Genomic DNA, 25,815 nt, shown 5'->3' with positions numbered 1-25,815 from the left:
TGACCATTAGACAAAAATTATGTATTTACTTGACGCCAATCAACAATTTAAAAGAAAATTACTAATAAAATACTTAATAATAGATTGAAATTTAACAATAGTGATAACAGAATTAATATAATGATTCTATAAATTAATATATTGAAATTTTCTATCCGTTCAACTTTTGATGAAGAAGATAAGAATAACTTATAATTTACTAACATTGTCCAATATTTTTTGTCACACTCATAAACTATTAGTAATTTTAGTTTCAATACGAATCTGAGAATGTAATGATTTTACCATGGTGAGTTTATACATATTAATTTAATTTAATTTATTTTTTGTATCTGTTACTACTTTTCCTCAGCTTTCATTGGTCAAATTTTTTTTAACGATACGTCAAAAGACAACAAATCGTATTAAGTTTAAGATATTACCCTCAAAAATTGAATAATTTTCCCTTGTTCTCTGTAAATTATGAAAATCCCCTAAAAATTCATTTTTAAAACCAGTAAATTTTGACATTTTTTAAACATTCATAACTTTTTTAATAAGGAACGAAACGATTTTTTTTTATCAAATATAAATTACCTTAGGTAATTTGGTATACATTTTTTAAAAATCCTGCTTTTTACCTGACCACAGGGAGAGATTCAAAATAGAAATTTTTGCACAAAAATTTAACTCTTTCAACTTAAAATTTTTAAATTTTTAGGGAATACTTCAAGCTACAAACATATGTTAAATTAAAGCTTATGTCACAAACATATATCTTTCTCGTGCCGAAAATTTACAAAAAATGATTAAATTAAAAATATAACTGGTGAATGACGGCTTTTAATACATTTTTTTGGAAGCTATCACTATTTTAAAATATAGACTGAAGGTAAAGTGTAGTTTATTAATACGGTTTACACTGCCACGCTCCTCACCCATTCATTATTTAAAAACTTTAATTTTAATACTTTCAAAAAAAAACGTTTTAGCAATCAATGGCTTTTGAAAAATTGAGGTAACGAAATACAGCGTCATTTTTTACTAGTCACTTGTTGGCTACTCTTATCCAATCGATTTCTTTTAAAATAAGAATTATGTTAAGAAAATTATTTATGGTATTATTTAGTTTCATATATTATTTGTTTTATAAATTATAATTTTTTAATTCATCACTTATATAAAGGTGTCAACTTAAATTTTTCACTTTTAAATGATAAAATACATATTACAGTATTTTATAAAAATAAAAAATGATCTAATTAAAAAAGTAACTGATCAATGACAACTTTTGACATGATATAACGGTTTTAAAATATAATATTTATATATATTTTATACTATATGCTTGTTGCTTTTGGAATTAAACACTACATATTTGCATTAAATTGTTTTTAACTTAGGTTTTTACAAAATAAATACTTGTTTTTCACTAATGAGTAATAATTTCAAAAATTAGAGACAATAGAAAAATCAAAGGAAGTGGGAGTTGATGTTGCTTTTGTAATTATCCACCAATGTCTTAGATTCAAAAACTATCTACAGATTTGCATCGAAGCGTTTCTCATGATAGTGATAGAAAGGGAGAGAGAGAGAGATAGTGTCTCAAATCTAACTAACACAATTTTAACTTTTGATATAATTAAATTTTAAATTAAAATATTTTTTCAAATAATAAATGCCTTCATACACTACGTTTAAAGCATATCTTTTATTATGAAGCAATAATCAAAAACAATTTTTTTTTTTCAAAAACTTAATGATTTATTTTTTACAAAAAATAATGACGGATTGATAACAATTTTAAGACAATTATTTATTAAGTTACAAACATTTTAATAATACATTGAGTGCGTAAGTAGGTTGGGTTTACCTCGGACTAGTGTTTGTACAGTCCTCCGGCGTTTTATACCCATCATGTGTATAAACAACTAGTAACTTATTAGGTACTTGCCCTAAAATTGTTATCGTACCATCATAATTTTTTGTAACAAAAAGCCTAAAAAATTACAATTTTCAAATTTTTTTTATATTCCTATTTCCTTGAAGGAATGACGTATCTTTATGAGTCATTATTTTTACACTCTAGTATTAAGATATAAAGCATTTATGAAACAAAAACAACAGTACAATCATAGGCGCAGGGTGCGGAGCTAAGGCACTTAGTTCCCCAGTTTAAAATTTAGCAAAATTATATGCATTACCATGTAAAAATTATTTTTGATAGGGGAAGTAAATTTGACTACCCTACACTTATGAGTACAATTATTGGTTTATTCAATTTATACTATGTTAATTACTATAGTAATATTCTATATACCTACGAATCACGATTAAATAATTATAAACCACCTCTAATCGCTCCTGATCACAAAGTTAATTGTAAAACAGATCATGATTCACGAGTGTAGAATGGAATGATTACGTATAATTTACACGTTCAAATTATGTTTTTATCCTATTGCAATATGTTTCCGTTAAGTATAATATGTATTCCAGAAGGATGGCGCTGTCAAAACGTAGAACTGAAAAGAGCAGGTGTTATCGAACAAATATTAGAAATTTGTGATATACGTGTCTTGTTACTAAGTCACTAACTGAAGTATAATACGAGGTGTCCTTTGCATTTATATATTATAAATTATCTAGATAATTTTAAAACAAATGTACTATTTGGACATTTTTTTTTACGTAAAATTCGTACCATAAAAATATATGTGTAACAATAAAGATTTTAATGGGGTGCGAGCATATACCTCATCGAGCGTTTGATGTTTTATAGATACTTAGAGAAAATGGAGAGAATAACAATATGACTCAACTTAATTCTCTTAGTAGACAGATTTTTTTATTTCATGATACACGCGTGAGTATGTGTAAAACGGCACCACCTGCTGAGTATATAATCCTTCGACCAAAAATTAATATTTTTTCTATTCCGTTATAGTTGAGTTAACGCAGTACACCAACTATAAGGAACATCTGTAGAATAAGAATCAAAGAAGGGACCCCCTTTTTTAAAATCGTTGCCACTCACTTTTTACTGTTCATTCTTTGTATATCGTGAATAAACATACTTTACCCAAACATATATTTATAATCAATGTCAGTTCAAACCATGTGCAAGTAGTATCTTCATTCTTAACGTTGACGACATCAGTCCATAAGTAACGATAAATGTAAGTGAAGGCTCATTTTATTGAACGCTAAGATTTTTCGTTTATATAAATAATTATATAAATTGTAACATTTTGTTTTAAAATTATTTTAGCTCTTCTAAACATTTTACCAATTACAATTATCTGTCGATATTTGTTGTATAATGTAAAAAAAAAATCATTTTATTGCAAGTCAATCAAATATTAAAATAACGAAAAAAAAAATTAATTGTTCATAATCGTCTCCGCGGCATTTTCTCAGTAATCCACTTTCGGTTCAACCAATAAAAACCCAACCCAACCGAATCGGTTGTAGACACCAAATAATGATCACCAGGTCACTATGGCTGAATGTGAAAAGGATTTATATGAGAAAATTTGTATACAAAAAATAAAATACATCTTCATAACGTCATTATTTTTATTTTGAAAGTTTATTCCCTAATTTATAATATCTCTATCGCATATAAATCAAGCCTAGATTTTTTATATACAAATGTTTTAATTTGTAATTTAAATTTGTTAACTAAAAATATGTTTGCTGATATTTAAAAAAAATTCGATTAATCCCCCTCCCACATTAAATATTTAGGATCGTTTCTGATAATAACACCACATTTTTCAAAATTAAATTTTATGATGTAAACTTAATAAACTTATAATACAATTCTGAACATTCTAGATTGTCTCGCTAGAGGTTAATGAATCATTTGTCACAGCAAACTTTTTATTAGCTAATCATGGCATTTACAATAACAAAACGATACAAAGAATATATTTATAGTATGGTAAATTATAATATTAAAATAGCCTATTCAACTGAAATGAATGTCAATTAGTAGAGGCACACCTACGAAAATGTTTATTCACCTTCGTTGAAAATACATAACTGTATTTCCAAAATTGGAACTTTTCACTCCAGTATACAATTTTTTAAAGTTTAGAATTTTTTCTACAAAAAAAAAAGTAAATAAATAAATTACATGTTGTATATATTAAATTTTCATTCAGCTGGTATAAAAATGAACGCATATCCCATGTCGTAATACTATGTTTGGTTGTTTAGTTTAATGATAAAATTTTTCCAAGGAGATGAGCTTATATGAATTTTGTATTTTCGTGTAATATTAGATACACCTCAAATCTTGAGAAATATAATTGATTAGTTTTTAAATAACTGTAATAAATTATACTGGATTATTTTTCAGCAATATTTTTTATTTACCCAACCCAACCTTACAAAAAAAGTTTAATAAATAAGCATATTTATTATGAGCAGCCATAAACATTATTAACATTTGTTAATTTGTCTATGTACATAATACTTAAAATCCCATATCAGAAGTTATTTTTAAGCCCCTTAACAAAGGAGAATTAAACTTTCAATAACGAGAAGAAAATCTACACACATTGCATACTATATCTGACACAACATTGTAACATTAATAACCATTCTTAGCTTCTTGAAAATTAAAATATTATGTGCTGCAGAAAATTTATTTTTATTTGTATTAGTTAAATTTATTATGTACAATATTATTAATAAGTAAGTAGTATTAACTTTGNTACAATATTATTAATAAGTATGTTGTGTTAACTTTGGCACAACTACGGAGAATCATGGCTAGCCCCACTCAGGGTAGGTCAATTAAAACATTTATTTCAAGCCCTACACATTTTTTTTTGAATAGTTTTTTTATTTAGATACTATTTTTTATATAATTAAATTATTTTTGCCTATTCTGAAAAAGCTAGGGACAGAGCTCTATCAAAAATAATGAATATTCAAAATTAGAAATTAAAAAAAAAATCACTTCATTTTAATTAATATAAAATTTCCAGAAAAATTTTAGTGCTGTAAAATTGGATGATAAAAAACTTTTTTTTACTTAATACTTGGTTTTCATAGACAGTTAACCAACACAGTTGTGTATTCTTATTTAACAAATATTGAGTAATAAAAGAACAAATCATATATAATTCAATACATTGTCAATTTTGTACTGATTGAACAATAATAATTTATGATTAAAATTATAATATAATTTAAAATATGTTATGGATGCTAAAGGTTTTCAATTGAATACCAGTACATCTATTCTTATACTTAAAATTGGTAATACTAATAAAAAATCAATAAGTGTGTTAAAATTGAGAAACATCTAGATTTGAAACAGCTCTCTTCACATTTGTAATTAAATTTGAGTCAGCGCCAGTTTTCAAAAGCAATGCTAATTTTAAAACAAATTGGTCAATATTTTGAAGTGATGGACATTCTTTATTTTCTAAAAAAGTAATTCATATTTTTATTATAATTTATAATACTTTTTAAAGTAAAACTAAATAATTTATTTTTGACTATAACAACATAATTAATAATCACTATAAGTAGTATTTATTAGGTTATAAGATTTAATTAGCAAAATGAGAGAGCATAATATTTACTTTATTATATATACTTTTTTCTACGTATAATTATTTTAATCTATTTTTAATTTAAAAATGTGGAAGTGTTATACTACGGGCAGTTGATACTTTAAACAGCCGATCCTTTGACAACTCCCATTACATGTAATATAGCACTATAGACAAGGCAATCTAAAAATATTTAGATGCAAATTGTCATTCTTTGAAGATCTAAATGTAGTGCTTAATTAAGTGTTATTATACAAAAATTTCTATTTAAGTACAAGTAATATAAGTTTTTATAAACACATTTTTAATTAACACAAAATAATGCTTAAACATACTTTTTTTTAAAGTAAAAAAAAAAAAATTCTCATTTTACCTGGTAATTGTATATTTGAAAATGAATCAAGGAATTTTGATCTTAAATTTCTTAAATGTTCTTCAAACTTTTCACAACTTTTTTTCAGTTGATCAGTACTTGAAACTAATTTACTGATACCGTTGTTCATGTTTTCAATATGTTTATCTAACACTGAAACTTCTTGTTCTTGATCAGTAACAGATTTTCGGAGATGTCGAAGTTCACATTCTCTAGCTTAAATAAATGTAATAACCATTAAAATTTTAGAGTATGATGAATAATATCTGTATACCAGAGGTAAATTATCACAGATAACATTTTATTTGACAATAATTTCACCTCATCCTCAAAAATATTTGAAAAATAAAAATATAATTTACCTCTATTGAAGTTTAAAAATTCATCTGAATATATTGGAATTTCATAGGCATCCTTATTATCATTAATCTCTTTTTCTTTTTCCTTTTCTTTTTCTGGTTTTTGTTGTTCATGGATCTAACAAATAAAAGTAAAAATTACTACCAATCAGTAGTGATCAAATAGATTAAAGGGATAGATATTCTAATTGATATACCTTTTTTAACATTTTTGTACAATTTTCATAAAATATATTTTATATTTAAGAAACTTTTCATTTGATAATTAAATTTAAAAGTAATTAAGCATAATTAATATCTTATTATATAATAAAACAAGGAAAACACTCTTTTCTGGGAAAATTAATAAATGTGCTTTGATTTTCCAAAAAATTTTTTTTTCAACAAAAGTACTGTCATGAAACTGGAAAAATGATTGGCAAAGATCAGAAATTTAACCACTTACCCACAAGCATTTTAAAATTTTGACCATTAAAAAAAAAAACCACTTGCTGACGACCCGCACAAAAAACGTTTCTAGAATATAATAAAATGAATTCAATTTGTTCTTTTTTTTTTTTTACTGTTTTACTAGCTTTTTTTCACAATGTCTGAATTTTTTATAAGTCCGGGGCATATATTGAACAAAGGTATTGGCTCATTCTTGCTTATATGTATATTTTGACACTTAATTTGTGAAAGGTTAATTTTTCTCTTAAATTAATTTTTAATGAATGTTAATTGTCATATATGTGTTAGATTATATATTGTATATATGATTGGATTAGATTATTAACAACCTTCTTTGTAACTTTTATTTTTATATTATGTTAGTTATATATATTACATGTTAGGTTGATTAAGTATACAGATTTTTTCTATAAATTCCTTTTAAATAAGTTTATAATTCAAAATTTTTTATATATTTAATCATATTTATTGGTATACATATATTTATGATTTGTTTGACTGTTTATTAATGATCTTACTGTTCAAATACACTTTATTCACTATAAGTGGATGAACTACAATCAATATTTTTTAAGACCAATATTTCAGAATTATATCTATATAGAACTTTTTTCTTCGTCACTTAGATTTTTAATAAAAACTTTTCTATACCATGTTTACCAAAGTTAAAAATAATTAGGGCCTCTGGTCTTGGTTGGAGTCTAATGAAAAAATAATTAATCTTGAAAATTTTATAATTATATTTTACAACTTCCATGATGATTTTTACCATAGAGATTTTTCATATTCTCTAATTGCAAAATTATTTGATCCTTACTGCTATCAATATGCTTTAAATATTATTACTTGCAAACAAAACATAAATCATGTTATATCTTGATTTGCATAATTATTAATAATAATTAATTAAATTAACAACTCATTTGTTTAGAAATAACCAAATACCACAATATTAAACAAATAAAAAAGTATTTTTGAGTTACCATTGGGGTATTTTGTTGAAACTATGATGGACAAATTAAACTATTTGTAGAGCATTGCGCAATTAATGGTATCTGCTAAAGAGAGCTTATATCCTCTAAAAATTTAGAAAATTATAAAATACAACTATTTTTTATTATAGGGATAAAATAGAATGAGTATCCTTAAAATTTTCATTCTAGTTGAACATATGTTAATGTGGTACGCACATAAAATACAAAAAAGTCTCATTTTTAACTTAAAGGGAAGTATTTAAAAGCTCATATTATACAATATATGATTTTATGCAGTACATAAGCTATAACAAAATGAATATCAGGAATTTTAAGTTTTACATTAATCTAAGGACAATTTTTTTTATAAAATTATAAAGATTTCTCATCACAATTTCTATATGCTCTTTATGAGAATACTCAGTATTTTAATATTTCTCATATGTAATGTAAGAAATCAACATATAAAATTCTACAATATCCTGTGTTTAACCTTTATCACATTCTAAAGTAGTAGGAGTATGTATACATATTCTTATACAAAATCATAGAAGAAAAAAAATTATTAGATAGAATTAGATGAACATTTATTAAGTGACTAATTACCAAATAATGACCATTTGACCCCAATATTTAAAGGAAAGGCATATAGAGAAATATCATTATGTGATTACTTAATAAATGAAATAAAACTTTAAAATTCCATAAGCATAACTTAAGGACAATAAACTACTAACCTCTGGAATGATATCAGGTTTTTTCTTTTTTGATTTGTGTTGAATAAAGTTTTTGTAAGCGTCTGTTTTTCTATAAGCAGTAAGTTCTTCAATGTACTTCACTCTATCTTGTTCAGCAGCTAGTAGATATTGCTGAAAGTAATAATTTTACAATAAAACAATAAAATAAAAATAAAATTCAATGAAATAATTAGGTAAGAATAATTTACTTGTTTTTTATCTCCTGGCAACTGATTCCACTCTGTAGCTAACATTTTAGTTATCTCAGCAAAAGGCAAATTGGGATTTTCTGCACGAAACTGATCTCGTCTATCATTAAGAAATCGTATATAACCTAAAACCCATAAACTATTAAGATATATATATATATATAAATTTTCAATTCACTAACCTGATAATGGATGTCTTGGGGCATCTTTGTCTCGTAAACATTTCTTGCGTTTTTTACTTTTGATATCAACTTTTTCTTCTTTCTTAGAAACTCCATTCTCCAAGGAATCGTCGTTTTGACCTATGACAATACAATTTACCTAGTATCTGGAAGGTTGCAATATTACCATATCAACTGTACCATAATAATATTGTACAAACCGAAGTCGTCAGCATCTAGGTCCAAGTTGACGTCTTCTTTGACTCCGCTCATATTTTGGTAAATATTTAATAAGATAAATCAAGATTTATTCCAATTACAAAATCAAATAAAAATTAAAAATAGCAATGATTTTTATGGCAATTCCCTTAAATGAAAAGTGCGTGTTACACACATTGACTAGCTAAAAATAACATAATAACAATGGAATAAATTAAAAAATAAATTTTAATTTGTTTCTATACAAAAAGAATATGTAACGGATTTAAAAATGCAAAATATAGAAGTTATTGATTACTTCTCTTCAATTTTGTTTGCTAGAATCTAGATGATGCTACAACGGAACAAACGCTAGTTAGGTAAAACACTTTAATATGAATGTAGCTACCAAAACAGTGTCTGCAACACAAAAAAAAAAAATTATTTTGAAATATATAATTTGTATTCAAATTATGAAGTTTTGAAACATTTAATCTACTTAACAAAAATATTCGAGGTGATGAAATTTAAAATTTTTTTATTTTAAATATAAATTTTTAGATACTTATAATTTGCGATTTCTAATATGGACAAATTTCCTTTTTGCTGTAAATTGACATTAAAGCCAGATAGCAGCAGCCGACAAGGGAATTATTGAGATCCCTATGCAGAATTTAGATAATTAATACCCGAGCTTATGCCAAAATCCCTAAATTTATTTCAATATGAAGGAACTCTAAAATTGTGTACAGTTACATTTAAATAAAGGAATCTAAGAAATTTGTTTTTATTTTATTGCAAAATATCAAATTTGTTTTAATTATGGGTTCTATAGCTTTAAAAAGTCTTTCTGTGCTACTAGGCATATTTTTCCTATTTGTAGGTATTCTCAAAATTAGTCCTGTCATCAGTAAAGAACTTCACAAAGATCTCGTAAGTATCCTTGCCTTTGTTGCAGAAAAAAATTGTTTTCTCTCTGGAATTTTGTGTTAATTTCTTGTTTTAATAATAATAATGATATAATATTTAAGGCAAATAACATTAAAATATAGTGAAATTTATAATACATGGCACCACCCCAAAAAAGCATAGCTTATGCCTAGGGTAGTTTTAATTTATTCTATATGATTAGATATAAACTAAGTCAAAATATCTTAATTTTCACCAGTAACGGAATATTAATCATGTATTTAAATTACTTCTATGGACCATTAGTTATTCTAAAACAAATAATACATTAAAAAAAGTTACTAAAGAAATTCTCAATAAATTTAAGGATAAAAAATCATTATTTTGAGCAAATTTATTGTAATGATTAATTCTAAAAACAAGAATTATTACTGGTGTTTGACCCATTATGAGCTGTTGCTAATAAATTTAAAATAGAATTAATTAAAAATAATAAAAAATTTTTTTTTTACTTGGTGAAAATATTTTATGTTTTAAGTATTAACTAATTTGTTTAATGTTATTTATTCAATACAATACCTTGTAAAGATAAATTTATTATGAAAAAAAAATTGATAAACTATTACATTTTATTCATACATTATGAACAGTTTATGTAAATCCTGACAACAGTGGGTTATAATTAGAAAATATAGATAGAACTCCTTAAATAAAACTTTAAGGCTTTTTTTTAAATTAAATAATAGAATTAATAACCTTCCAAATGGAAACATTAAAAAATTAATCAATATCTTTATGAAATTTATTTTTAATCTTATAACCACATCATGTATATCATAATAAATCTATAAAATTTATATGTACATCATTAATTTAATTTAAACATCAATGTAATTTGATGATTCTATTTGTAGTAAATTGGCAAATTGCCAAGATATGTTTTAAAAATATTTGGCATTAATTTCATCTAAAAATTGTATTACATAACAATCTAAACTTCAAGCTAGATATGTATTCAGTAACATAATTAACACTTACTAGTGATAAATTTATAGAGGCAACTAGAATTTCGGCTTGTTAAATGATTTTTTTCTCACTTGAAGATATTTTTATATAATAAATAATAAAATTTCTAAATGTTTTGGGAAGTGGGCTAAGCCTCACCTAGTTGTACCTATGAAATAATATTTTATTTTGATTTTCATTACATTACTTAATCATACATTTTTTTTTTATTTGCTATATTCATTATTATTTATTATGTTACGTTAATGAATATTTATTCTAATAAAAATTTTTTAGTAAGTAGGAATTGTAGCTTGAAAATGAATTAATTTAATATTATACCTTGTTACTATGCTAAAAATACTTTATGTTTTATTATTTTTAACAGAGAAAAGATTATGTCAAATATGCTAAAGTATTTCCATTATCAAAAATAATAGATTTTAAAATTCCAGCAAAGTGGTATAGAAGAGCAATTGGAGGAATTGAAGTGTTAAGTGGCATATGTTTGACTTTTGTTCCTATCCGTTAGTATTTTTCTATAAAACTGTTTGACAACTACTTTTTATTTAATAAGGTTTTTACTTACAATAACAAATAAAAATAAAAATTATGTATAAATACAATTATTTACATATATTGATTATTGATAATTTTTGAACTACTTAAATTTTGTCTACCTTTCTTTTTTTACAGTATATTAAAACTTTTAAAATATATTTATTGCAAAATAAACTTATTATTTATTAATTATTGTTCTATAATTTCCATTTTTATAAAAAAAATGTTCAATGTCATAGGCACAAATAGTGTTTGAACTTAAGGGGTGCTTAAATACTTAAGATAAAAACAAATTTTCTCACATTGCTTGAAATAATGTAACCAACTTTCTTTTTACCTATTTATAAATAATAAATTTTGCAAAATATATACATACATTTTTTTCCTACCAATGTGGTACTTTAATTATAATTGTTAAAAATAAGACATTACTATGTATGATATACTCATACTATAGCAATAAAATTGCACACTCAAAATATTAAAGACAAGATTTTAAAACATAGTTATTATTTATATAATATAAGGAATATTTTATTTTACATTACAAAATTTTAAAACTATCAGAGGGTGTTAAGTAATTGTAATTTTGCTATTTGTACTTATGGTCAAGATATGTAACAAAAATTTTGAAGTAAAATCATTAATAAATGTATAATTGTTTGATTTTTTTATATTATTATAACTAAATTTAAATAATTTTCAAATTTCGAAATGTTCTTAATGGTATTAAAAGACTAATATTTCAGGCTTTAGGTAATATTTTAGACTTTACTTTGTATCCATATAATTATAATAAAATTAACTACAGTAAAATTTAATTTATTTATTTAAAACTATATTTGCACAATTATATCAAATTATAATTGATATAATTATTATACATATAATAAAATACATATAATATACACAATTATATTTAATTTATGTATGCATACAATATTTAATTTACAATAATTTTTGGTTTCCCAGGAAATATAAAACAAGGAGCTAACATTATTTTATTAGTGTCTCATTTATTGGCTATATACACTCACTATGCAGCAAAGGATAAATTTGAACGAATGGCTCCATCACTGGTATTTTTATTTATGTTAGCTGGCCGACTAGTTATTGATTACCAGTTAAGACGCAAAGAATTAGCAGAAATTGCTGAAACTAAAGCTCAAAAACAAGATTAAACTGCATTTAGACATTAGTTATAACAGTTTGATCCCTTTTTTTATACTTCAAAATTTAATTTAAGTAGTTATTAAATCACTTGCTGTTTTGTGAACTTGTTATTGTCGTGTCTCAATATTTGTATCAATAACATTTAGTGTTTTTTTAATCTAGTCATTGTCTCTAATAATGTAAATAATTATGAAATGTGTGTTTTTCTATAACTTTTTAAATGTGATTTTATTTATTTTATAGTAAAACATTTACCATGGCTCTTAATAATATAAAGTATAATTAGTTTTCACTATTACATGTACATTAAAAACACAAAAAAGTATTTAAATATAAATAAATAACATGTAAAAAAAAGCTTATAAATTATGATTCTTCACCAGTCGTTAATAATTTCAATGCTTTTTGTAGATTACTTATAGATTCTGACACATCATCATAATTTAGGGCACTGGAAGCAAATTTACAGTATTTTTGAACTTTAGTAATTTGATTTGGTGTTAATTTTACTCCATCTAAAAAAATGCATTCTTATTTATTTAAAAAGTACATTTATTACCTTAATTTTTTGTGAGATCAAAAATATTCCAATAAATAAAAAAATAAACAGTATAATTTAGTTGCAAACTAAAGTATGTATAAATATATATTGTTTTTTATATATATATTAAATGTTTTCTATAAAAATTATTGCTTGTGCCAGAAAAGACAGAAAAATCTACATAACACAACAGTATCAAGCCTCTGGACAATGTGTTACAGACCGATAATGTATATCAGTATATACAGAAAAATATTGTTAATAAACACAAATTTTGTTAGAGTCAGCTTAGCTAAACTTAATTATTATCATTAGCTTGCACAATTTGTTAAAGGTTTTTAAAGTATTTTTGTATAAAATGTTGTATAGATGTCTATTGAATAATAATAAAAATTACATAAGAGTAAAAGAAAAAACAAAATTATAAAAATATCGACAGGATAAAATCAATTTTGATTTAGATTCTAGGCAGTAGAATATCTATATTTTTTCTCTTAAAATATATACTAAATAAGACCTTTTCTCTCTCTCTCTAAAGTGCACCTAAATCACATAATTTATACACGTTTGAATATTAAATAGTTTTTTAGCATTAATTTTTGTTAAACTCATAGATTTATAGAGCTATTTATTATTTATATCTTCATGATAATTTTCTAAGAAAGGCATGAAAATTATGAGAACAGTATACACCACTAATATATGAGTAAAAAGTTTTTAAGTCCATAGCATTGAAATGTCAGGAATAACATTACAACAGTAATAATTTTTTTTTGATTTGTACAATGGTCTATAATATTTGATAAATCTAATAACTTTTGATCTACTAAATATTTTGTTACTTTTTCAAAAATAATTTATATATTCTTAGACTATATTAAAATTATATTCTTTATTATTTTCAACATTTCAAAATTGCTATTTTTTAGCCCTTTTCTTATAAAAAATGTTGATGTTTATTAATAATTTTAAGACAAGTATTTATTGAGTTACAAGCAATTAAATACATAAAGTTACATTAAAAAATACTACAAGAGTAGTATAACACTATTTTTCTTTTTAAACTTATAACATATTTAAGTAAAAATAAATGTTAAAATAACAATATTGCTTCTTTTAAATTAATTTGAGAAAGTCTAAGATTGTGAAGTAAAAGAGTAATTAAAATAGACTTTTATTTATTAACCTATAACATTTAAAAAGAAAAATAGATGAAATAAAAATGTGTATTACAAAAATGTATACCTTTTAATACAAGTGATCCACCTTCTGATATAACTGGTTGAATTCCAGTTGAAATAGATGGATAAGAATATTCATTTGAATTGTTATGTGTCGAAGGTGTATCTCCTAAATTAGGAAAATCTATTAAAGAAATAAACAAAATTAAAATATTTTAGAAATTGATTAGTTTTAAATTAATTTTATTATTGGAAGTATTTTTATTATAATACCTGTGCCAGGCTGTGCATTAGAGGAAATTAAAGGTGTAGTGTTATCAAAAGAACCTCGACTATCTTTTTCTAATTTGGTGTAATCAAAACTTAGTGGTTCATTGTTATTTGATGGTGGACCAGAAATTGGCGTTTCACCATTTTTCAAACAATTATGTATATATGTTGCTTTCCATTTTGCATATTTTTGTGTATTTAAAATTTCTTCAGAAACATCACCAAATACACTGAGGACATCCATAAGTAGGCCAGCAGTGAAAAATAACTTAACAATATTTCTATAAAAATATAACATTTATAGTAATATTCAAAAATATATAATAATGAAAAATATTAAATGAACATTGTTTAACAAATTAAAATAGTGCATATTTACAAGAATAATGATACAATACAAATTTTTAATTTTTGAGCAAAAGTTAACAAAACACTTAATCTTAAGTCTGGAAAACTTAGTTTATTTAGATTTGATAGTTTTCATTAGAATTTCATGAAAAATTAATTTTTTATTAAATAGTATAGAATTAACCATTTTATTTTATCTTTTCTGAAAAATTTGTTTCCCAAATTATGTCACTATCCTTGCTGAAATTATTAGGTAATTTAATACTTATTGTAATTTTCTTGATGATCCATTGTATCAGCAGCATTAAACAACCTTACTGCATAGTTTTCAAAATGAGCTTGAGCTGCGGTTTCATTTATTATCATATCATTTTCTTTTAATGCGTTCTTTTGTTTTTCCAACCAATCCATTAAAGGTATTAGGAAATGTTTAGCTTCTTTTGATGATTTATCTATTGTCAATGCAATTTGTAGAGCGTACAAACGGCCTAAAATGTAAAAAATATAATCGGAACGAAAATAAAAATATTGAATTAACAAAACTTTAATCAAGAGAAAATGAGCAACTAACTCCAATAACTAATAACTGGATCTTTATTATCATGTTCGGATGCAATTTTCATATAATGCTGAATTTTTTTTAGGCTTTCCGGACATTCTGGAAGCTGAGCCATTTCTTAAGCACGAAATTTATGTTATAAAATACCGAATGTTTAATTATAGTTTATCTTTTTAATATAAGAATTCAATGAAATATTGTGATAACTTTTTACAACAAAAAATAATTTTGGAGATGGAACAAATTCTATATTATAACGATCTCAATGCTATCATTAACAGTTAATTTTGATAAACCTTATCAATGTTATGTTAATAATAGGTATAACGATAATGTTTACCACACTGAGCGAGAAAATATTTCGCGATTGGTCAATTTTAACTCTATCAGCATCATGATCTCAAATTTTACGAGTATGATGTTTTGTTCAGCTACCTATGTATTTATACCGAAACGACGAAGATTGGTTTTGTTAAATTATTTTATATTGTTTATCTACGTATACAGAAGGCCTACTTACAGTTTTTCTTACTATCAAAAATCACTATTGTTATTTCAGTGAATATTAAATTTTTAGACCTAACGTTGAAATAGTTTAAATTTTATAGAATAATTTGCGTCAAAACCGGTATTTTACAAAAACAAATTTAGTATCTGTTACATTTTGCATTCTAAATATGAGTAACAATAAATCAGCATTATTTGCTTGTTCAAAATGTTTTAAACGTTATCCTTATGAAGAATTGTCTTCAGGACAACAATTATGTAAAGTAAGCTGCATACGATAATCTTTAATTTTTATAATTGAAAGGTGTTATGCTATTTTTATTAAATAGGTTTAAGATATTTGGGTATTTTTTTTTTTTTTAGAAAAATACTCATAAAATTAATAACTTTATATATTTTTTAAGTACTTTTAAAAAAAAAGTTAATTATAAGAAAAAAATTTAATAGTTTATAGTTTAAGAAGAAAAACTAAATTAATTCTTTTAAATAATTTCTACCACCGATTATTGTTACTAATAAATCTAGCATAAGAATTAAGAATGTTTTAATCTGAAATTGTTGTGGATTTGAAATTCTGCCTGAAAGGTTAAACTTCACTCAATCATTTATTTATTAGTGTTACTAACATTGAGCTAGATGTAGTTTTGAATATCATTTACAGTCATACATCATTATCATAATTTTTGATAGAAACTGTCAAGATTTTGTACATCTTCTTTAGATATTTAAAAACAAAAATATTTTTCCATAAAATACTCATGAGAACCGGAGTAAAGTTTTTATCAGATCTGTATCAGTCTATATCATATCAAAAAATAGTCCCTGAAAATTTTCAAAAATATATAGTGACAATTATCATAATTTTTAAAACGTGATTTAGGTTATTGATAGGCTAAGCCTCTATGCTATGTGTTTGTTGTGACCTCATGCAGAAGAAGTCCAAAATATCTTATTAGAAATAATTACAATTATTTTTCTCACAAATATATATATATATATATACTTTGCATAACTTAACAATAGACTAATGGTGTATATGTAAATAATTAGCATGACAATGTTTTGACCTGTTAATCTATTTAAAGATATACTAAAGACTTGTCGAGTTTTAGTTATGTTAATTCATAATAGTCAGTTATTTTTGTTGTAATGCTATAAATCTACCACCAACGTTGGTGCAGTAAGGATACAAAATATTTTGTTGAATTGGGTGTTCTAATTATAATTAATTACTTTTAATATAATTTTATTAGGGACGGTGTGGCTAAGTTAGTAACACGGCAGTGCTTAACACCCACTGCCTTAGGTTCAAAACTCGGTCATGGGCGGCTTTATTTACCAAACGAGAGATCAGTTTGGAAATGAAGCCGCCATCCCTTTCTCCAACGACGGACTAACCACCCTTCCTAGAGTATCAATGGTTTAGAAACCTCCTTTTTTGGGTGGTCGCTATGGCCCTTAATGGGTTTATAAAGCATTAAAAAATAATAATAATAAATAAATTTATTAAAGATAATTAATTCCAATCAATTACATTTTTTATTTAAAACTTAGTTAAATATTATTGTAATGTTATTGAAAGTGTTAGTTTAAAAGTATTAAAAATTTATTTTAATTTTAAATACTATAATTTTAATATGTTATTATTAGTTATATGATCATTTTTATTCTATTTTTTTAATTAGGCTACAATTATAAATAAATAATTTTTGTTTCATGTAAAGGAATGTCGAGGATCATATCCAGTTGTAAAATGTACCTACTGTCGATCTGAATTTCAGCAAACTGAGTAAGTTGCGCATTATTAAATTTTTTTATTCATCACTCATATTATTATGGTTAATATATGCTAATAATAAAAGTATTCAATTTTTAATAGTAAAATAATTCACTTAAACATATGTTATAGTAAATCAAATACTAGTACAATTTGCAAGAAATGTGAACAATTTGTTGTACAGTATGGTAGACCTACTGCTTGTAGTTACTGTAATATTATAGCGGCATTTATAGGACAAAAGTGTCAAAGATGTGCTAATTCTGAACGAAAATATGGTCCTCCTGTTACTTGTGATCAATGTAAACAAAATTGTGCATTTAATAGAAAAGATATAGATTGTGAAGTAAGAGTTAAATATTTGTAATTCCTGATTGTTTAATATAATGTTGCAATTGTTTTATTTTTAGCTACTTGATGGCAAAGTGTTATGTTGGCTGTGTACATTATCATTTAAACGGGCCTTAGCAAAAACAAAAAAAACTGAAGCTGAAATGAAACAATTAGTAAAAAAACGTGATGGGTAATGTGATAATACTTTGAACTACTAGTTTGAAAAATTTGCATGAAGGGCAATAGTACCATATTCTATTTTATAAATTTAAATAAATTAACGAGAAGCTTCTCTGCTACATTTATTTCTTATTCCCTTCTTTCCTAAAATGAATTTAAGTTTATTTACAGACATTACAAATGTTTCTGTAGGGACTTCATCCCCCGTGAAAATTATGCTAATAGATAGTACATANTTGAGAAGCTTCTCTGCTACATTTATTTCTTATTCCCTTCTTTCCTAAAATTAATTTAAGTTTATTTACAGACATTACAAATGTTTCTGTAGGGACTTCATCCCCCGTGAAAATTATGCTAATAGATAGTACATATTTGATGCAAATACAAAACCAACAATTTTAACATTCATTAATGTTTTTTTAGATCTAAAATTAGAAAAATAAAACATAATAATGTAATGAAAATAATGGATGATAGTGGACCTGATTTTGCATTACCACCACCATCTAAAATGCATAGGAATTCTCATAGACATCATGTAGATTCTAATTCATCAGACCATGTAGTGGTGATAACTGAACTTAAAGAACAAATTGCTACATTACAAAAACTTTCAAACCAAAAGGACTTTCAACTTTTGAACAAAGATAAATTAGTAAGAAAAATTTTGTTATAGATCTATAATTGATAAAATAATTATTACATTTTTGTTTTAGATTTGTGAATTAAAAGCAAAGCATTTTACAACTGAAAATGAATTACGGACAAAGATGAATTCAGATAAAAAGGAATATAGCAGAGAAGTAGAAATGTTACATAGTAAAATTAAAACTTTGCAAAAAGAAGTAGCTACATTATCAAAAAGTGGTGGTAAGCGTGGGGTACATCTACGTAAAGAACCAGATAGTGGTAGTGGTACAGATAGTCCATCTGTGACTTAAATCAGTATTACATATAAAAAATTCTCTGCTTAAAATGTATTAATTGTATTACTTTTAAGCAAGATTAACTGTTTAAATTAATAATATGACTATTATCAAATTTTTTAAATCTAAATTATTTATAGCTAGGTTTCCTATGCTCCAGTAAACTTTAAAAATAATTTCTTAAAAAAAAAAATCAATTTCCGATTTTCATTATTGTTTAACTCTTAACCACTCAAATAGTTTTTGTTTTGTTCTATACAAAGATGTAATTTTATTTTTTCTTATAATATTACCAATGTTTTGAAAATTTTAAACTATTTGGAATGTGACATGTCAGTTAAATATTTTTTGTTACAAATGATAATTTAAAACCAAATTCTAAATAGGAACAATTTAATAAAAGTAATTAATTTTCATTTTTCAATTGAAAATTATTTACTAATTATTTATGTAATAAAAAGAAATTGCTGAAATTACTTAGTAAATTGTATTATTAAATACTTATATATGTATACTAATACAAACATTCAAATAATTAAATGTAAATATATTTTTTTGATAAATTGTTCTTTATACCATGTATAATAAATGTGATTAAACAATTTTGTAATGTTAATTTATTTATTCATTATATTATTAGGATTAGTTAGTATAAACATGTGTCACCACCAGTGGTTAAATCCTGTACTACCAAGTTCTTACTATTACCAACTTTCCCCTTTAAGATTTTTCTATTGGGATAGAAAAATCAATACTTCTTGTAACTATCTTTACTGTTCAAAAAGTTTTTAATACTCTATTTTTATTTTTAATTAGATAATTTTAGTAAAATAATTATAAATATTAAATATGTCTTCTTTTGGTTTTGGTTTGAGTGAAATTATGAATATATCAGTATTTTATGAAAGTAAAATTGCCAATGGGACGAATAATGAACATTCAAGTACTAATTATATTTTAGACTACATTTTAAGTATTTCTAAATTGAAAAATTTTTTACTAGCAGGTTGGTGTAGAGATTGGCGTAGCTCACAACATTGGATGTTTCAATTAGCTAATGCTCTTTTTTTTATATCATTCTCAGTGCCAACTAGTTATTATGGTATATTGTTTATGCATTCAACACTGATTACAGGTATAATTAAATAAATAATATAACTTTATTTTAACTAGTTGAATACTTATTAAACTGGGTTATATTATAGGATTTATAATATTTATTACATGGGCGTGGCATGTTGTATGTGCTCCTGATATTTTAACTTGGAACTTAAGTTTTCTTTTTATCAATATATTACAGTTGATTTATCTTCTATATCAGAGAAGGCCAATTAATTTTAATCCTGAACTTGAACAAGTTTATCGTAGAATGTTTAAACCATTTAATGTTAGTACCTAACTAATTTTTAAAAGGCTGAAAAATTGAAATAATACTATTTAAATGGTGTTTTATTTGTTCCTAGGTTAGTAGGATACAGTTTAAAAAACTTGTCGGTGAACAATTTGCTCAGATTATGACGTTGCATATTGGTGAAGCTTATGCAATGCAAAATTTAACTAAAACAGATAGACTTGGATTATTATTGTCTGGTAGAGCAAATGTTTTACAAGATCATCAATTATTACATCCTATAGGACCTTGTGAATTTTTGGATTCTCCTGAATTTGAAAGTCGAGGATCATCTGAAGATAAATTTAAAGTTGAGTCTTATTAATAGTTATAATGAATATATATTATGTAATATATTTTATAGATATATTTTAATTTATTTTTAGGTGTCTGTTTTTGCTGCAACTACTTGTCGGTATATATTTTGGCAAAGGTCTGCTTTAGAATATCTTTTTGTTAAAGAAACATATTTAGCTACTGTATTCGCAACTCTAGTTGCCAAAGACATCACTATAAAATTGTATTTAATGAATAATAAGGTAATAATAATAATTTAAGTTAATATTATGTAGTATAATAATTTACTATAATAGACAATTATATTTTTATAAAGTAATTTACATTATAAATTAATATATAGAAAAGAGACTTAAAAGAATAAACCCTTTTTTTCAGTTTTAGTTTAAGGTCACACAAAAATTAAGAATAATATTATTTTTTGAAAATATTTTTTTGGCAAGAGAAAATTTGATTAACCTCAAAATAATTTGAATACTCAGGCTTAGAGTTTAAATATAAACCGATAATCTATATAAGCTAGTATAAGCCGATAGATTGAATCATAATTATTTTTGCCCTGGCCTCGTCAACTTTAAAATCTTATCTTAAGTGTAAAATTAATTATCTATTGAATATTAATAACCTTGTTCAATTGTAGATTGTTACAGAAAAAGGTTTACACTTGGATATTAGATTACCAAGTATTACTCCAGCTCTAGCATCAAAAGAGTTAAAAGCGCCAATAATAAAATCTCTTAAAAAACAAGCTACTTTAACATCCTATCTTCCAATATCACCTGTTCCTGCTGGTATTTATACTTATAAATTACTTATGACAGATCTTAAAGTCATATTATATTTAATTAATTTAATTTAATATATTGGACTTTACACATTAAAATTTAAAACTCAATCATAAAAAATGTATTATAACTTAAATGAAGCATTAAAGACTAGTCACATATAAAATATAATAATTAATGAAATTATTTCATTATTCATTACTTGTAAGTTTAGCTCCAGAGGTCTGTTGTGTATTAATGCAAAGGGGTCCTGGGACCACAGTAGTCAGAGTAGAAGGATAAGGAGGGATGCATTTTTTTATTTTTAGTTTCAATACAAAGCTGAGAAGGTATAATTTTACCAGGTTGTGTTTATTTTTATTATTATTTTATTTTTTGTGTCTATCACTAATTTTTGCCTGGTCTCGTGGACCAATTTTTTCAACAGTATAATAAATTGTATATATATCTACAAATATTAACATTAAAAATAAAAAAAATTTCCCTCATTTCCTATAAATCGGAAATTCTATAAACTCCCAAAACTTACAAGTATTAAAATTTGTAAAATTCAAAATTTGTTTAACTTTTTTTATTTATATAATTGTAATAATTTTTTAACAAAATGAATTAATATAATAAAAAAATAAATGATTTAAGTTTTTAATTTTTATTAGGTATTATTTTTTGAAAATCATCATTTTACTTATAGTACAAGCGTTCAAAACTTGAAACATACATATAAAAAGTAGAATTTTTTAACCTTTTTTAAATGATTCAAAAATACTCCAAATTTCAAACAAATGTTAAATTAAAGCTTATGTAAAAAAATAATTTGCCCTGACACCTTATAATCTGAATGAAAACGGCTACTGAAAATAAAAAGTGTTATTTTGTGTAAGAAATGTTGTGTCATTTTTCGTTTATAATAATCTGTTTTAGTTTTTTGTAATAATTTAATTGAGAAATTTAACTTTTTTTCTTTTTTTATATAAAATATACTTACAATTTTGTTACATATTTGCTCATCTATACATATTTCTCTATGAAAATTAAAATACAAAACTACTAGTAATTAAAATATACTTAAGGAAATAGGAGTTTTTATTTTAGAATAATCCAACAAATCTTTTTAAAAATTGAACACTATCTACAGATCTGTATTTACATTTTTTATTCTGTTTAAATTAATACATCACCCTTAGCATTGTACATGTGTATTAAGCTTATCGATTTAATTTCATGATTTTCTATTATAAATTATAATTTTCTATTATTATAACTATTTTGATTAAATTTCCTAAAAATAATACATATTATAATTGGTTTATTAATTTGTTTTAAGTATCTATATTGTTTTATTTAATTTCAGATAATTAAAATTGACAAACATTACTGTATATTGATTAACTTTTATTTTGTATACGAAAATAACAATTGCATTAAAAAATATAGAGAGCATCCCTTCACTTATTATGAGCTACTTTGATCACTGCTTTACCCTCTCCCTTATGAACATAAAGGTATGGCAGTGAAAAAAGACCTCTACACTATCTGGAAGTTATGTGGAATCCTCCAGAATTTGTACTGCTAAAGGTTTTCGATGTGTGCCTCGACAAACTAAGTTGATGACCAAAAAAATAAATAGGTTCTCTTTTCACCAAAGAAATATTAAGAACACCACTGTACAAGTGGTAAAACTGTACAAGTCTTCGTAATTTATAATTCTGATCCTTAAAATTTCTGAATGTGGCACTAATGTTTTAACATGTTATTGATTGAATCAATCAATAACTTTTATTTTATAAAATTTAATTGTTTATTAACAGATTTTAAAATTTAGCTTATAAAGTGATCAGTACAACAACTATGCAAGTTTAATATTTAAAAAAATTTTAGATGAACAATTTAATTTATTTTTGTTATTGAAGTTTTGAAATGTAAGTGTAAAATTGAAGATATTCATTAGAATAAAGCACTAATATATTTTTTATTAATAACAATGATTAGGTGAATAAACTAAATATAAAATTTGTTATTTTATGAATACAGAAAATTCATATTTATTTGAACCTAAAAAAANCTTAAAATTTCTGAATGTGGCACTAATGTTTTAACATGTTATTGATTGAATCAATCAATAACTTTTATTTTATAAAATTTAATTGTTTATTAACAGATTTTAAAATTTAGCAAATTTCGTTATAAAGTGATCAGTACAACAACTATGCAAGTTTAATATTTAAAAAAATTTTAGATGAACAATTTACTTTATTTTTGTTATTGAAGTTTTGAAATGTAAGTGTAAAATTGAAGATATTCATTAGAATAAAGCACTGATATATTTTTTATTAATAACAATGATTAGGTGAATAAACTAAATATAAAATTTGTTATTTTATGAATACAGAAAATTCATATTTATTTGAACCTAAAAAAAGTGATTTCTTAAAAAATTGGATTTGTCTGGTTTTATGCAATAAGCCCTTCAATTATAATTGAAGAACCATAATTATAAAGTCATTCTACAATATTTTTGCAATAGATTGTAAAATTATTTTTAATTTAAAATAAATGCTTTATTAATTTATGCACTAGCCTGCATGACCTGGATATTGGAAAGATCCTTCTTAAAAATTGAAAAAAAAAGATATTTTTTTTTATAGAAAATTTTTAAATTTAAATGATTATTTTTATTAAAGAGTAATTTTTATTTAATACATGTTCAAACCTCATTTATAATTTTTTTGCAGTAAAAATCACCAAATGTGATATAGAGGATAAACGACAGATGACAAAATTAGATAAAATTAATTTAGCAAATGAAATGGGTAACACTGGAGTGGAAAATTGGCTAGAGAAGACATCAAAATATCATAGTCTAGAAATGGATGACGAAGATTAATGTTCTACTAATTATTTATTTTATTTTTTATTAATAAAAATAAAATCTTGGTAACAGAGATCACTGTTCAACAATCGGCCAGTATTTTCAAATATTTGCAAATGTCAAATAATGATATTACATAAATCTAAATCTTTTTATGTAGAGTTATACTTTATTAATTAAATATATTATATCGTTTTTTAATTTTTAAATGGTTAATTTTTACAAATACACTAAAATATGTTATTTTTGTAATATTTCAATAAAAGCTGTCAAAATTTTAATTTTTAACCTTTTTTATAATATTTTATTATAATAATATTATATTTATAGTTAAACTAATGAAAGTATGTGATTAAAATTAAAATTTAATAGTAAATAGTACATTTAATATACTATTTGTTATTGCCAAATATCAAAATTGGCATTAATGAATAACAATTTTGGAGAGAAATAATTTTTTTATGAAAAATCAGGGGTTTGGTTTTTAAAAATGTTCTAGATTTTTCAAATTTTTCTTAGTGATAATTTTTTATTTTGTACTTAGTGACATAAGATGGATTTTAATTTTTAGACTCCCGATCTCATAATGTCATGAATCAAACTAATAATTATTTAATAAACTTTCAAATTTTTTTATAGAACATTAGTGGGCTAGTTTAAATTACTAAAAAGTTATTTTTTCTAACCAAAAAACCAATTAGCTACCAGTATTTGTAATCCCTTTGTATTATACATGTATAATAACTCAAAAATTTGAAACTTTAAATGTTTAAATCTAATAAATAAATAAAGATATACAGTGACGTATTTAGGGGAGGGGGTTAGACGGGGCGATCGCCCCGGGCGGCATTTATTTTTGTTAATAACCAATAATATAAATAGGTTAATTTTTTTTATCAATAATATACTGAGATTAGACTTTGGTTCTATTGATAAAAGTGACAGATACAGCCCTCAAATTAAAAAAACATGCACATATGCAGTTTACGTTCCTTGTTCAGCCCACTTGTTGAATTTGGTTGACGAATGTGCAGCAAGTTGTTGTACTTGGGCAAATATCTTTTTTATTTTAATTGAATATATATGTTTATTTCTCAATTTCTATCCATAGATAGAATATCTTATCTATATTTTTAAAAGAATCTGGGAACGTATCAATAAAAAGACTTTTTGATACTCTGTGGTCGGCTT

The 25,815-nt window shown here is 23.9% G+C and overlaps 5 protein-coding genes across 9 annotated transcripts; 3 read left to right on the top strand and 2 right to left on the bottom strand.

Moving 5' to 3' along the window:
- Positions 1-5,112: 5,112 nt before the first annotated feature.
- LOC126904538 (high mobility group protein 20A) lies at positions 5,113-9,415 on the bottom strand. Of its 2 annotated transcripts, XM_050683636.1 has the most exons (8): positions 9,333-9,415; positions 9,037-9,218; positions 8,837-8,956; positions 8,655-8,779; positions 8,446-8,577; positions 6,288-6,402; positions 5,926-6,141; positions 5,113-5,422 (listed from the first exon to the last, which is right to left on the bottom strand). In XM_050683636.1, exons 2-8 carry the CDS (start codon positions 9,086-9,088, stop codon positions 5,283-5,285), a joined length of 900 nt encoding a protein of 299 aa, XP_050539593.1. In that variant the 5' UTR covers positions 9,089-9,218; positions 9,333-9,415; the 3' UTR covers positions 5,113-5,282. The 2 variants fall into 2 exon arrangements, with proteins under 2 accessions (XP_050539593.1, XP_050539591.1); XM_050683634.1 differs by having other exon boundaries at positions 9,037-9,389.
- Positions 9,416-9,668: 253 nt separating this feature from the next.
- Positions 9,669-13,276, top strand: LOC126904552 (novel acetylcholine receptor chaperone). Of its 2 annotated transcripts, none has more exons than XM_050683668.1 (3): positions 9,669-9,946; positions 11,316-11,454; positions 12,461-13,276. In XM_050683668.1, the coding sequence occupies exons 1-3, from the start codon at positions 9,836-9,838 to the stop codon at positions 12,667-12,669; spliced, it is 459 nt and encodes a 152-aa protein (XP_050539625.1). In that variant the 5' UTR covers positions 9,669-9,835; the 3' UTR covers positions 12,670-13,276. The 2 variants fall into 2 exon arrangements, with proteins under 2 accessions (XP_050539625.1, XP_050539626.1); XM_050683669.1 differs by lacking the exon at positions 9,669-9,946 and adding an exon at positions 10,951-11,223.
- On the bottom strand, positions 12,921-15,825 carry LOC126904539 (vacuolar protein sorting-associated protein VTA1 homolog). 2 transcript variants are annotated; one of them, XM_050683638.1, is made up of 5 exons: positions 15,573-15,825; positions 15,267-15,489; positions 14,657-14,934; positions 14,448-14,552; positions 12,921-13,176 (listed from the first exon to the last, which is right to left on the bottom strand). In XM_050683638.1, the coding sequence occupies exons 1-5, from the start codon at positions 15,673-15,675 to the stop codon at positions 13,028-13,030; spliced, it is 858 nt and encodes a 285-aa protein (XP_050539595.1). In that variant the 5' UTR covers positions 15,676-15,825; the 3' UTR covers positions 12,921-13,027. The 2 variants fall into 2 exon arrangements, with proteins under 2 accessions (XP_050539595.1, XP_050539594.1); XM_050683637.1 differs by having other exon boundaries at positions 14,448-14,567; positions 15,573-15,823.
- Positions 15,826-15,993: 168 nt separating this feature from the next.
- Positions 15,994-19,303, top strand: LOC126904537 (protein FAM76A). Its single transcript, XM_050683633.1, has 6 exons — positions 15,994-16,330; positions 17,792-17,856; positions 17,977-18,190; positions 18,255-18,367; positions 18,781-19,012; positions 19,074-19,303. The coding sequence occupies exons 1-6, from the start codon at positions 16,238-16,240 to the stop codon at positions 19,296-19,298; spliced, it is 942 nt and encodes a 313-aa protein (XP_050539590.1). The 5' UTR covers positions 15,994-16,237; the 3' UTR covers positions 19,299-19,303.
- A 482-nt stretch (positions 19,304-19,785) lies between these two features.
- On the top strand, positions 19,786-24,898 carry LOC126904534 (popeye domain-containing protein 3-like). Of its 2 annotated transcripts, none has more exons than XM_050683629.1 (7): positions 19,786-20,226; positions 20,290-20,418; positions 20,489-20,670; positions 20,747-20,983; positions 21,060-21,212; positions 21,611-21,761; positions 24,488-24,898. In XM_050683629.1, the coding sequence occupies exons 1-7, from the start codon at positions 20,133-20,135 to the stop codon at positions 24,637-24,639; spliced, it is 1,098 nt and encodes a 365-aa protein (XP_050539586.1). In that variant the 5' UTR covers positions 19,786-20,132; the 3' UTR covers positions 24,640-24,898. The 2 variants fall into 2 exon arrangements, with proteins under 2 accessions (XP_050539586.1, XP_050539585.1); XM_050683628.1 differs by having other exon boundaries at positions 19,788-20,226; positions 20,287-20,418.
- The last annotated feature ends 917 nt before the right edge of the window (positions 24,899-25,815 follow it).

This window comes from Daktulosphaira vitifoliae, unplaced genomic scaffold (genome assembly GCF_025091365.1).
Source record: "Daktulosphaira vitifoliae isolate Bord-2020 unplaced genomic scaffold, ASM2509136v1 Scaffold_4, whole genome shotgun sequence".
NCBI classification, from domain to species: Eukaryota; Metazoa; Arthropoda; class Insecta; order Hemiptera; family Phylloxeridae; genus Daktulosphaira; species Daktulosphaira vitifoliae.
The sequence above is the reverse complement of the archived record's forward strand: the minus strand, read 5'-3'. Positions and strand labels throughout refer to the sequence as shown.

Coding starts and splice junctions, on each gene's coding strand:
- LOC126904538 (XM_050683636.1), bottom strand. CDS start 9,088: ATGAGCGGAGTCAAAGAAGACGTCAACTTGGACCTAGATGCTGACGAC. Junction 8,780..8,836: donor CCCAAGACATCCATTATCAG/GTTAGTGAATTG, acceptor TATGGGTTTTAG/GTTATATACGATTTCTTAAT. Junction 5,423..5,925: donor TTCAAATATACAATTACCAG/GTAAAATGAGAA, acceptor TTACTTTTTTAG/AAAATAAAGAATGTCCATCA.
- LOC126904552 (XM_050683668.1), top strand. CDS start 9,836: ATGGGTTCTATAGCTTTAAAAAGTCTTTCTGTGCTACTAGGCATATTT. Junction 9,947..11,315: donor AAGAACTTCACAAAGATCTC/GTAAGTATCCTT, acceptor TATTTTTAACAG/AGAAAAGATTATGTCAAATA. Junction 11,455..12,460: donor TTTGACTTTTGTTCCTATCC/GTTAGTATTTTT, acceptor TTGGTTTCCCAG/GAAATATAAAACAAGGAGCT.
- LOC126904539 (XM_050683637.1), bottom strand. CDS start 15,675: ATGGCTCAGCTTCCAGAATGTCCGGAAAGCCTAAAAAAAATTCAGCAT. Junction 14,935..15,266: donor CATCAAGAAAATTACAATAA/GTATTAAATTAC, acceptor ATATTTTTATAG/AAATATTGTTAAGTTATTTT. Junction 14,568..14,656: donor TAATGCACAGCCTGGCACAG/GTATTATAATAA, acceptor TTTCTTTAATAG/ATTTTCCTAATTTAGGAGAT.
- LOC126904537 (XM_050683633.1), top strand. CDS start 16,238: ATGAGTAACAATAAATCAGCATTATTTGCTTGTTCAAAATGTTTTAAA. Junction 16,331..17,791: donor CAGGACAACAATTATGTAAA/GTAAGCTGCATA, acceptor TTTCATGTAAAG/GAATGTCGAGGATCATATCC. Junction 18,191..18,254: donor GAAAAGATATAGATTGTGAA/GTAAGAGTTAAA, acceptor TTTTATTTTTAG/CTACTTGATGGCAAAGTGTT.
- LOC126904534 (XM_050683628.1), top strand. CDS start 20,133: ATGTCTTCTTTTGGTTTTGGTTTGAGTGAAATTATGAATATATCAGTA. Junction 20,227..20,286: donor GACGAATAATGAACATTCAA/GTACTAATTATA, acceptor ATTTTTTACTAG/CAGGTTGGTGTAGAGATTGG. Junction 20,671..20,746: donor GAATGTTTAAACCATTTAAT/GTTAGTACCTAA, acceptor ATTTGTTCCTAG/GTTAGTAGGATACAGTTTAA.